Below are 13,002 nucleotides of genomic sequence, written 5' to 3'. Positions count from 1 at the left end.
AGGAGGATTTAGAGGACACACTAAAAGCCTTCCCCCAGAGAAGGGTAGAGCACTTACAGAAAACATCTGAAAAAACAGGTGGGTCACATGTAAGGATATTATAGAAAGCTATAAAACTTGTGTAATAAACTTAGACTGCAAAAAAGGATGTACTGAACAATCCGTTTCTTTTCCATTAATTTCTATACTATTCCCTTTCCTTTTCTATTTCATCTTGTTATTGGAAGAAAATTCTGGAACTGGGGAGAGATGAAAACAAGTAGTGATTTAAGAAGTAGCCTTTGACGATTTTTTGATGCTTTTGGTGATCACACATTTTAATATAACCCTGTTTTGCATTATGTTGGGAAAATCTGGACTTCAAGGAGTTGAAAAGCAAGAATCAGTGCTGATGAAGATGTAAGGAGCTAAATAAATATTACTTAAAGGACTTCTCAAAGATGAAAAAAATCCCCCACAACCCTATGAATGTGCTGACCCTGTCTTGAGAATTAAGTTAGATGGTACAATTTAAAGCTTTGTTCCAACATCTGACAGACAACACTCTGCATGCTGATGCGTAATATCTGAAGATTGTGTGGTTGAAAGAAAGTCTTTTCTGAGCTACATTCTATTTTTGTTAGAATAAAGCAGCTGCTTTTTGGAGCAGAGATCTTCTCAAGTGTTCAATCTTCTCATTCAAGTTAAGAATTAGCTAAATATTGTGAGCAAATTTTGTGTATGCGTTCTCCCAGGCTGCTGAAGTGGACTAAAGCAAACTGTTTTGACCATAAATAGTGCAAATGTGCAGCTTGACCCTAAGAGATGAAAGTAAGTTTGCTGGTGTACCTTACTCCCAAGTTGTCACTGCCTCAGTAATCCAAAGGCATGGAAAGTTTGGAGCATTTTAAACATGGCTTGAAAAGAAATACAGCTGGTTAAAACTTTCTTCTAGAGAGACTATATGAATGGATGCTGTGATCTGCCCCTGATCATTTCTGAAGGAATAAAACGTTGCTTAAGGAAGGAGGCAACTGCAAATGTAGCCTTGCTAATGGAGCTATTGTAGCTGCAGCCCTGCCCTCCAGGAGTGATACCAGATGACTTTGTACATCTGTTGTTTAGAAAATCTTGTTTTAAATGTTGGGTGTAAGGTGCCCATGTAATTTTGTAAATATGTTGAAGTCAGTAATTGCTATGCAACATGCATACAGCTACACAATAAAGATGTACCCAGAGTACCAGATTAATATTACATAGATCCATAGTCTGTGAACTGCACATCACCTGTGTGAGAGACAACAGCGGCAACGTCGGAATCCGCACTTACTGTGGCTGTAGATGCTTGTGCTGTGCTTGAGAATTTGTTTTGCAGCTCCTGAGGTTTGGGTTTGGGTTTTTGGTTTGGTTTTTTTTTTTTTGGGTGGTGGAAAAAAGGATTGGAGAGATCAGAGCTGTACCAAACAGGCACAGGGGAAATGAAATATCCTGATCCAGCTGTAATAAATTATGTGTGCACTGTCATAAGAGGCTTTTTGAACTAAATAAAATAACTTCTATAAACTCTGTAAAGAATAAAATTAGGATAAAAATAACTTTTTAGGCTACAGTATCTGCCTGAACCCTAATTCATAATACCAAAAAAAAAAAAAAAAAGTGGAAAAATATATAGGAAGGAGGCAGTGTGGACAAAAAAAGGGAGAAAATTGCCCTTACATGCACTGATAATGGCATAGTACAGCAGTCTTGCCAGTATATTAATATCCTGCAAAAGGATATTCATATAAAATCTGTTGCTCTGGTGCACCAGATAATTATCAAATTATGCGAGACATAGGACATTTAACACACACAAAGCAAAAAAGATGGATATTGGGTTTTTCCCTTTAGTGAAGAAATTCTAAAAATTCCTGGTGATGATATACATGTTCATACAGAAATTTTTGCCAATAGTTTAAGCCGTACCATATCTGTGATCAGTAGTTTTAATCCATGACAGTAACAGAAAACTTGTATTCCTTATTTTATGCATACAGGATCAGTTTAGTGTGTTCAGTGGCTATAACTTGAAGTTTAATTCCCTTTTTTGTATTCTAATGTAGTTTTATTAATTACCGCATTTTAAGAGATGATTTTTAGTACAGTTCAAAGAATTCTGGGGACTGAAAAGGCAGCTATTGAAAGGGTAGCTAAAAGAATAGCTATTGAATGTTGGGAAATAGTGAATGGTGAGAAAGTAAAAGGGAAATACAATAATCCAGGAGACTTTAATTGAGAAGGTGGAGAATTGAGTCCCAAGAGAGGTAGGATTAGTACACTGAGTAATGGAAATGTAGAAAATATGTGAGTTAGAAAGGGGAAACTAATTCAGGTTCCAGAGGTCAGTGAATGATAATACCTTCAAGAAGTAAAATGTTCTTCTGTTTGCTGTTTCTATTTGCATTTGATAAAGTTAGAAGAATAGATATGAAAAGCATTTTGAAAGTGCTCTTTCCAGTTTTAAATATATGTAAATGATTTTTTTTCCATTGAAGAAGGTGTCCAGAGAAAATAGATGACCCTATTTCCTTTTGTACTTCAATCAAACACTTCTAATAAAATACTAACAATAGTAGTATGTTTATTCTAAAACAACAGTAAAGGTGGGAATTCCCCCTTTGCCTGTGGAAATCTGGGTAGATTTCAAAGATGCAAGCATACTTCATCAGTGCTGTAGTTTATTGGAAGATAAGGGGATAATAAATTGGAACAAGTGGGTATTTATTGGAAACTTGTACCTTTATGAGTTCCTTCATATTGCACAAGGTATTTGAAAGAAAAGAGCAAAACTAGTGTGAGGCTAAAAATGTAATTTAGTTTCTATATTTGGAAAACAGAGAATTATAAAAGGTTTTAGTTTTGTTTCTGTTTCTAAAAGAAGGCAGAGGTTTTAGAGATAGCTTAAGGTTTATTGCTTGAACTGAAGTAGTTTCAGAGTGAACTGAGAAAGAGACCTTTTTGTGTTAACAATGCATCAACATAGAAGTCATCGTCGCCTTCTCCAGAGAGAGAAAAAATAGGCAAGGACATAACAACAGTGTTGCCTCTGTGACTGGCAGCGTAGGAGGTTAGCACATGGATGTTAGAGGTTGCATTTGTAATTTCCTATCTTTGGAGAGGGCAGATGAAGAGAGGAGATTGTCAGATGTTGAATAAAATCCCCATGAAGAGAATGACAAAGACATAATAAAAGAGGGAGGGAAATTTTACAACTGTGGAGCATGACTTGAAAGTCTAAAGCCCATATTCTTGCTTCATTAACTAACACAGGGTAAAATCTGAGGAATGGCAAAGTGATTGATCTCACTTGTGAGTAGATTGAGATAAACTCTACATTTCTCCCTGGGGATTTACTTTGGCCACCTGTGAACTGTGGAGAGCTACAGATATCTTGTCTGCAGCAGATTTTCCGAAATTCTGACTAAGATGTTGCGAATACTTTCAAAGTATGCCCCTGGGGTGTAAGAGAGAAGAACAGTAGGAGTGGTTGCTCAGCTGCTGGAGAGGTGTTCTGTCGTCTGGGCTGGAGAGGCACTGTGTGTCTGACCCAGGAAGGCTTTTTCAGTGCAGCACTGGAAATGACACTCTGTGAGGCTACAAGCACTTTCAGCACTTCAATAAAAATCGGCTAATTTCATCCCATAGTGCTTCAGCTGTAAGAAGCTGTCTTCATGTTTCAGAAAGGCCTTCCCCCCCCCCCCCCCCCTCACTTTTGGAAGTGTAAAGGGGGCAAATATTTCTACTTTGTTACTGTTAGAAGTCTTTGTTAGTAACTTTGGCTTGCAATTCATTACTGCAGTCATGTTTTTGCAGCCTGGTGTGAGAGATAAACCTTTTGCAAATGAAGACAGCATCCATTTTCTTTCTACCTCAGGCCACACAGAATTGATTGGGGTAATAAAATGACAGTACGATGTAATATACTGACGGCTCTTTAATTTGAAAACTAGTTCCAGGCTGATTCAAAACTTGTTTAAAGCTAATTTATGACTTGTGTAATTTTCAACTGGACCAAGGTAAAGGATGATATGTGAAAAATGATGCAGAGTTAACATAATATATTCAAACCTGTCAGCTTGAAATCATCTATAAAGGGTTTGTTTCAATCCTTTTTTAGTTTTGTTTTAAAGAGGCAATAGAAGAAGAAGGCTGTTAGGCTGGTATGAACACCATTGTAAGACACTATTTTTCCATCATTGCGTTTCAAATGGAAATTCTTGTGCTTTCGAGGAAAATATTTTATGCATATTTTAAAAAAATAAAAATATATGTCAGTTCTCCATTTTCTTCAAAATAAGAAGCAATGTCGGGTTTCTATTTTGTTGAGTCAGTATCTGTGCTGACAGTAACATGGCCTGGTAAATACAGCATTTTGCTACTGTGATGTTTACAGTGTGCCTTGCCTGTGACTACACATCTCTATAAACATATCTGTATCCTATTTACATATACCATGCATATCTGTATATGTCTCTCAGTCTTGGATTAAAGGTCTGGTTTTTGAAAAGCAAAATATGAGAATAGTGAAATTCTTAAATTAAGCCACAACATCAGCATAGCATAAAACACAAACATCTCCCTTTGAAATCTATCACTTTCATGTGGCTTGCAAATGAAATCCACATCTGTTCTGTATGCACTGTTGATTTTTCAGCATACTGTGTCAGTGCTGCTTCTGCACAGAAAAGGACAAAACTAAAAGCACAATGTGTGCTCCTGTACGGTAGATGTAAAGAGCAAATACACCAACTGGAATGATGGGAGGAAGAGAACTGAATATTGACAAATCTAGTAAGAAGATTCCATCCCAGGACTATAATATCTGATTTGTTATGTATTTGTGTCAACATATAATTAAAATATTATTTTTTGCAGAAAAGAAAATGATCAAGCCTATGCAGTTTCGGTATCTTAAACTGCAGGAACATTTAGGTCACAGGACAAGAGCCATAGTTAAAAGCAGGGCTGTCTTTCTTGCATAAACATAGCAGAATGTCTACACCTTTCATGTTTCCTCTTCAAGGTTTTGTAAGTCCAAGACGGACCATGTTCTGAGGAGCTTTGATCAAAATCTGCAAAAATATATTACTGAGCATTTGGAATTTATTTGTTTAAAGGGCACTTATATTTTCACAACGTATTTCTACATTTTAAGGAAGCTGGAAGTACCATTTAGTGACCTTCCCCCATAATTTAATAATTAATATAACTAAATACTGTGATCCATTATAAAGCTATGTGTTGATTTGTCTGACTTGAAAATGCAGATTTGTGATTTTTCCTGGGTATTTTAGAAAATTTAATAATAATTTAATGAAATGGGAAGGGCTTAAGCACCAGAAAAGACGTGTACCAAAACACTTACTGTGTAAATTATATGTCCGTAAACCACCACTTCCATCTCTTCTACAGCTGAGGCTTACAGATCCATGATAATGCCATTGCCATTGTTTTCATTATGCAGGACCTTGAAAAAATAATAAAGTGACTTTAGGACAATAAATTTTAATTTTTTTTAAAGTACATTTTTCCTTTTAACACCTCTTTGGTAAAAATACTGATTTAGGTCAGTGGTACAGATTTTTTGCCTTTCCTTTACAAGTGTAAATTATGCTCATACTTTTTCAGGTTGTTTTACTTGCCAGACTACAACTAAAACTACCAGGATTTCTAACCAGAACTGTTGCTGACTTGGCCACATACTCATAACACACCTAGAAGCAGCTCTGTAAAAGTTCTCATTTGCACCTTGCAGCATTTTTATTGTGGTACCTTCCATGAAAGGATCTTATTCCACTTACTGAATATGTCTGTTTCTGAAAGCGTTATTTCACATGTTGCCAAACTAGTTCAGAACAACAAAGATTGCCTGTGTTACTTATTTAGATCAGAGAACAGTCTGGATTGGAAGGGACCCACAAGGATCATCAAGTCCTACTCTTTAAGTGCATGTCCCATACTGGGATCGAACCCATGACCTTGGTGTTATTAGCTCTGTGCTTTGACCAACTGAACAATGTGAAAAGAGATAATAAAATCAGTGCAATTGGAAAGGGAAGCATATTTTCTTGGATTGGTTTCTGAATAATAAAGTAAATTTGGTTTCCATCCATCTCCCTAAAAATGGAAGTGTTAAATTAGCCAGCTGGTTCTTAAGAGAACTATTGAGAAGCACGGCCAAGCTGCTGGCGAAGATGATGTTTAAGATTTGATGTGAAAAAGAATCCATGGACCTGTTGACACAAAGGAATGTAACAGGAATGTAAACTTACCAGATTGTAGTTGCTCAGATAATTTTTGGAAAATACTTTCTATTACTTTAAAAAAGCAAGTAACAGAAAAGTGTTACCAGTATTATCTGGCCACAGGTAATAACAGCATAACAAAAACTTGTTGAGGCACAAAATACAAGCAGAATTCAAAGAGAGAAATCACTGAACCAACAGATTCAGACAAGTATATAATTTTCTTCCAGCAGATGTGTTTGTTACTTTTGTTTTTGTAAGTAGCACAGAAGAGCTTCTGGAAACATACTGAGCTGATAAATTGCATGGCATTGATTTAACTTTCTCAAGGAAAAAACAGTACTGTTCTATACTCAAGAGTTAGCTCATGGCTAATTGGCTCAACAAGAAGAAAGATTCTTATCATCACAGTTCACTAGGACCAAACAAAAGTGGCCTTTGAGAGAGAAGATGTTTGCTTGTACAAGTCCAGGGAAACTAGTGAGCTGTCAGGATGAACATGGTTCAGAGTTCCTTTTCATGGCATATACAGCATGGGGAAAATCAGACTTTTATTATCAGAATGCTAGGGATGTTTCTCCTTGCAGCTCACTGTGTTTGGCTGGTATTCTTCCAAGATATCTCATTTTTCCTCTTGTTCTATAGATCCAGCATGGGCATATGCCCATAAAACAGTTCAGTGCAATGGCAGTTGGACTTCACTGTTAACATTTTAATTGATGGTATTCTTTAGTCTTCAATAAAAGCTATTTTTTTACTGAAAGCTGTTTTTTTTCCCTAAAATGTCTTCCTCATACCACACCTTAAATTTAAGGTGGCAAGCCACAGAATGGGCCAGAATATCCTTTTTCTAAGTCACAGAGAGGTGATGCAACAAGAAAGGTGTAAAAAAGTTTTATTAGACATATTTAAGCTCAGAAGGTATTTTTTCCCCTTTACAGTCTCTGGGAACTGCCTCCATGTGTTAATTCTTTTACAGTATCTGGTCATACCTGTGATTCTCTGTGTGATTCAGTAATGGTTGTTGGACCAGGGATCACCTTCCCTTTCCATACATTGGGCTAAACTGCAATTGCTGAATATTATCATTACAAAATTTTAATTTACTTTTTAGAGGTTGTTATGTTTGAAAACTTAATAATGAGCTTTGCAGCTTGCAGTTTCAGAGAGTATAATCTTGATTTCCTTGCAATTAATGAATGTAGAAAGAAAGTGATATATCAAAAGCACATATTCTGCGTGCTAAGCAAGGACATCTAACATATCTTCTGTAATGAGCATTATGACAAGCACAGTAGAGATTGTACCAACTAATGGATTTTTTTCTCTGCATTAAAATGTCTCAATCTATGCAGTTATCAAAACCTCCATGTGAAGCAGTGAAGGTATTAAAGTGGGTTTTATTCTGAATGATGTAGTCATGCTGCATGGCAAAATCAAGGCAATCCGGAAAATAGAATGTAAATTACTTAAGAATTTTTATATATTTTACTGTAATGTTAAATTTACTAAAAGATAGCAAACTCTGCTAACTTCTTTAACTTTACCAGGTTGTGTGCTATATTGGTTTGCAGTGATTGGTAAAATATAGTTGTTGGGGATTGTTCTAGCATGGCTCCAGCTGTTTTGCAGAAACATCCATCTGCCATAAGTAGATGAAATGTAATATTCCCTTCCTTCAGGGGCAGGGGTAGGTATGGGCAAAAAACCATGCTTATTCAGAACTTCGCAATTCTGAAATGCCATAGCTATTTAAAAAGTCTTAAAATGCTCTCTTGAAGAAAATCTTATTTTAAGAGAAAATATGTGACAGATATTTTTGACTCGGGCAGAAGAAGTTGCCCAGGGTAAAAAGAGTGTAGTGTCAGACCTCGAGTATTTTTTATTTCTCTCTCTGTGCTTAAAGCACAGTACCTCTGAAAAGTCTCATTTTCTTGGCGTGCCACATCAACATGCTGCTGAGGGGTCTGTTTGTGTCTTGCCCTCAGGACTCCGAGCCGTCAAATGAGGTGGTCTCAGAGGCCCCAGGTAACGTGGTACCCTCTACCTCAAGAAGTAGCTCTGAAGAGCTGATATCGGTGGCACAGAAACGTCCAGAAGAGGTAGGACATTCTGTGTCTATTCTTTTCCAAGATTAACTGTTGGGGAATACACATTTGGCTCTGTTTTTCATGCCTAGTGTTGTACTACTAGTAACAGAGACTTTTTAAAGCTAGAGCTCAATCTTATCCTCCCATATAAACAGCACGCAAGACCAAGGTAAAACTCAGGACTATTATTAATGGTACCTACAAGTATATTCCATAACATACACTACTTTTTAAATGCTGTTTCGTACTGTCAGTAATTAGGATTTTTTTTTTCTCATTCCTGTCTTTTACACCGTGACAGTAACAGGAGCCCTTTTAGATTCTGGCTAAATAAACGTTATTACACTGAAGAGTCTGAAAGAGAATCTGTACATAGGTATATATGTAGATATAAACCTTTTATCATCCTTCACAAAATTTAAATATGTCTAACTTCTGGCTTGTGCAAGGGAAAGACTCTCCCTGATACTGGGCCTTTCTTTGTTCTCTTGGTTTCGAAAAAGTGATCATAAGTTCATACTTCCTGTTGTGTTAATCAAAGGTGCTTGTAAGGTAGTTCCATAGGATAGCCAATGAATTAAGGTGTTTTCTGTCCCTGCTATGCATCCTTGTCACAGTACACTATAGCTGGAGGAGAGGTTGTAGAATTCAGGATCATAAATTCATTTCATGGTAGCAATTATCTTTCCATAGAACCATTATTATCCTTAAATTAACCCTTCCTGTGAGAAGTAAGTCTTTCCTTTATAGTAGCCTTAACACTTAATTTTGGCCTATTCAAACAGTTTAGTTGATATTATTACTATTAAAAATATGTCAAGTACCAGGTAATATAAAGACTAGTCTTTCCTGCTTTTTTCCTGAAATTTCTTTTGACTGTAATCTTCACACCAAAGGACAGCATGAAATGCTAGTCATAGGAGATATAATGTCATTTATTAGTTTAGTGCAGCCTTTAGATAAACATCTTCATTTCTCTGATAGTCTTGTCACTTTGTCTGAAGAGGGAAGGTCCAGAGTACAAGGCCAGGAGAATTCTGAAGAGTGTCTCCTGTATTAAGACCAAGTAGATTGACTTATTTTGGGCTATCAACTACATATTCCAAGATAGAAAGTCAGGTTATCACATCTAAGCAGTCTTGAGGATGGAGTAATACGAGCTTTTAGTAATGCTTTTTTATGTATTCTTGAGTAGCAAAGGGACCTCTAGTCTGTGGAGAGACATAGGATCTGCCTCTTAATTCTCAATTATCAATTTGTCAATTTACCTCACTCCACCGGAGAAATGAAAATTGAGAGCACAGATAATGTTTAAAAATAAAAAGAGAAGAAAAGTGCTGCAGAAAGAGGAATGAAACATGGTTAGTTAGTAAAAGGTGATTAAGAGGAGGATGGGTATACAGTTTTTGCTTTTTAAAAGCTGCTCAGCTGTGGGGGAGAGGAAACTGCAGAGAATCAAAAGATGGAAATACACCTTTCAAATTTTATTAAATAGTTCAGTAGTAGTTTATGTTGAGGCTGTTTTACTGTATGTGGGGTCATGCGTTATATAAGGGAATGAGACTTTCTCCAATCATATTTACTGCAGTTTGTACAAGAGAGAGAGGTGAGTCAGAAAGAGTTTTGTGGTTGGATTTGCAGGGAACCTTGAGAGGAGAGCACCAGTATGCTGAATTTCCAAATTCAGAACCCACTACGAAACAACCCATCTAAGTTACTCATGGGTAAGTCAGCATGATAAACATTTGTGAATTACACCCTAAAAAACAGGTCCAAGAAGTGTTTGCAGAGCTTGACTTCAACTAATGCCTTTTTTTTTTTTTTAATTTTGTTTGAAGTCTTCTCTTACATCTTTCAGTATCTGCTTAATGAGTTAATATTTGGAATTGACTACTGACTGGTGCATTATTTGTGTAATTTATGTCTCATCTGAATTCAAACCATCAGTATTGGTGAGAGTTGTTAAAGAAAAGCTCAAATACAGCCATGGAAAAGAGAATATGAGGAAAGATTAAAGAAGGCGAGGTGGCTAACAGCAAAGGGTTTCAGGAAGGTGGAGAAAAATTGAGAAGGTTGTGGAAAGTGGTGCTCAAAAAGAGTCTTGGGCTTGCAAATGTGAGGACACACAGCTTCTAGTGGAAGAAAGTGTGGAAAATCCCACAAGCTGCCACATTAATTTTAATAAAGCACATGTTTTCCTGCTTACAATTTGTGTTCCTCTTAGGTAGGACAGTCTGAATCTAACATTCCGTTACTCATGTCATCAGTAGGATGATATTTGTGGGATGTAATTTGATCACCCAAATGAGGCTTTGTTTTGCTTGTCTAGTCATTCCTCCTAATAGAAATGATGGTCGAATGTTGAGTTCTACTCAACAGGAGGGCAGGATGGTATCCACTCCTCTTACTGCTGCCCTTGTTCCCAGTCTCTTTTGATGCTCTAAAATTAGATTTAACTCTGTGTAGCATCAGGACAGCGTCCAGCTATTGGGCATAGGACAAAAGCCACTGCAGAAATAATTAGCATATTGATTGTTTAGATCACAACTGTGAACTTTTTGTGAATTTCACTGGTGTCCTGAATCACCTGTTAGTGGTTCAGGAAAGTATATGTATTCATCGGTGTATTTCAGATGCAGAAACATTTTGGGTTATAAAGTAACTGAACTAACTTTAGAGTTAGAAAGATACTTTATTGTCAGTTTCCAAAAGCTGTGCAAGCCTTCATAAAATTTAAGTTGTATAGATTTGAATGCTTGAATAATTCTAATTTGTGTCCATCCTAAAATAAGGATGTTTTCTCTGTGATTGATAAGTTAATGTTGTATATATTTCATGGGTTTTTTTAAGAATTGGAATTGAAAAGTGGCATTGAGAGCAGAATTCATGCATTTGGAAGGGGATAGATGTGTGTCATCCTAAATTCAGTGTAATTTCGTTAGACCTTCCAAGTTTATATCGTTTTGGCAGTTTTTCTCCCATAATAATGCTTGAGATAGGATTTTTGTTCCCACAAGCCTTTCAAAATTCAGAACTACATCACTATTAGTATGCCCTTTTTTCTCTGATACTACACACTCTTTACCATGAATGGATGAAAGGAAAGTCTCTGGATGTCATGATTATTTAAGATGCAGAGCTTCCAAAATGTTTTAAATGTACAGATACACTTGCTTGAATAACACTGCAGTTGTTCAATAAAGTTGAAAGGCTGGTGAATCTGCTTTTATGACCCTTACTTCTGTTTTCTCTGGTCAGCTTCACTGTGCATCTGGCAGTTGCAGCCTATTTGGTACATATGTTTAAGTAGGTTTTTGAGGGATATACAGAGATGCTGAAGAAAGTGAAGATTTGTTGTTAAAGTAGTTTTACTTTCCCTTTTTCATGTTTCTAAAGAGCAACGTGGGTGGGATTTATCTTGATACCATTTCTCATATGCAGCACTTTAATCCATGGGGAAGGATGATGTCAGTCGTTTGTTGTCTAAGAAAATACTGGTTCTGACAGCTCCCTTAAATGGGAGTCTCATAAGAGGCATATTCTCTTGCTTAATTAGAAGTAAAACAGAAGTACATGAGTTATGTGTATTAATTTCCTTTGCCAATCCTGTGGCATATTAATTAATCATGTTTTAATAGTGTAAGCCTAGAGGCTAACAGAGCTGTTCTTTCTTAGTGTCTGCATTGCCAGAACAGTACAGACACAGAGGAAAAGCTGTGCTATCCTTTCTCTTAAATAGAAAAATGAATTCAACAACCAGCAAACCCTTACTTTTCCCTACAAAAGAAAGTACTTCAGGGTAAAATGTGAGTGATGTGTTGGTAGCATATGAACCTGAATAGCATGTGTCTGTGGTGCTTTTTGGGTGCTGTATTTAAACTATAAAAGCTGTGCAAAGCGTTGTGTTTCTCATCTAAAGAAGGATTAAGATAGATACCCCCTAACCTGTTTCTGAACTATAAGACATCCAGTTGCAGCTTGCAGTTTATCTGGATAGAGCACAGATGTTTTTCCATAAGTAACGTGCAGCTAAGGGATAGTGATTTGTTTGATAGAAAAAGATGTGTCCCACACTTCAGTCATCTGCCATTAGTTGTAAGTATGGTACAAGCATCGTAAAAAGATTATAGAATTCAGTTTTAACTGCATTATTTCCTATACAAGTGAAGGAAATGTTGCTTAATTTCTATTAATATGATTGGCAGCTTATATTGTCTTTTGTTTATTGATTTATCCTCCTTCCTTGATCTCCCAACAAGTCCCTTTAGCATTTCAAGTTAGTACAAAAGGAGTTCTTTTTTTTAAAACCCAAAGCTATAAACTTCATCAGCAGTGAATCCAATCCATTCTTATGCTATTTTATTACACTGAGGTTTTTGCTTTTTAAACAATGTATGATGTAGCATGTTCTGAAATGATTGAATTGAAAGTAATTTCATAGGAAAGTTTGTAATAATGTTCATGTGATATTTTTTTCCATCTGCTATTATTAGGCTATGAAATAAGTGAATTTCCATCACTGACATAATTCATTTCAGAGAATAATCATCGTGAAGAATAAACACCATTAAGAAGTTGACAGATGATTCTCACTCTTAGAGAACACAAGAATATATTAGATAAAATATATATTTGTGTATCTATCTGTA

The 13,002-nt window shown here is 36.2% G+C and overlaps 1 protein-coding gene across 3 annotated transcripts in view; it reads left to right on the top strand.

Moving 5' to 3' along the window:
* Positions 1 to 13,002, top strand: part of PHF14 (PHD finger protein 14) — a 164,097-nt gene that overhangs the window by 122,606 nt on the left and 28,489 nt on the right. Inside the window, exons 18-19 of one of the 3 annotated variants that reach the window (XM_048304696.1) lie at positions 8,252 to 8,365; positions 9,995 to 10,077. The exons of 1 other annotated variant lie outside the window; for it this stretch is intronic. In XM_048304696.1, the coding sequence (XP_048160653.1) occupies positions 8,252 to 8,365; positions 9,995 to 10,066 (186 nt within the window). In that variant the 3' untranslated portion in view covers positions 10,067 to 10,077. The remainder of the gene's footprint in view (positions 1 to 8,251; positions 8,366 to 9,994; positions 10,078 to 13,002) is intronic. One more of the 3 variants, XM_048304686.1, reaches the window with a different exon arrangement.

The sequence above is a fragment of the Corvus hawaiiensis genome, chromosome 1, assembly GCF_020740725.1.
Source record: "Corvus hawaiiensis isolate bCorHaw1 chromosome 1, bCorHaw1.pri.cur, whole genome shotgun sequence".
NCBI classification, from domain to species: Eukaryota; Metazoa; Chordata; class Aves; order Passeriformes; family Corvidae; genus Corvus; species Corvus hawaiiensis.
Note: the sequence above shows the minus strand (reverse complement) of the source record. Positions and strands in the feature narration are given on the sequence as shown.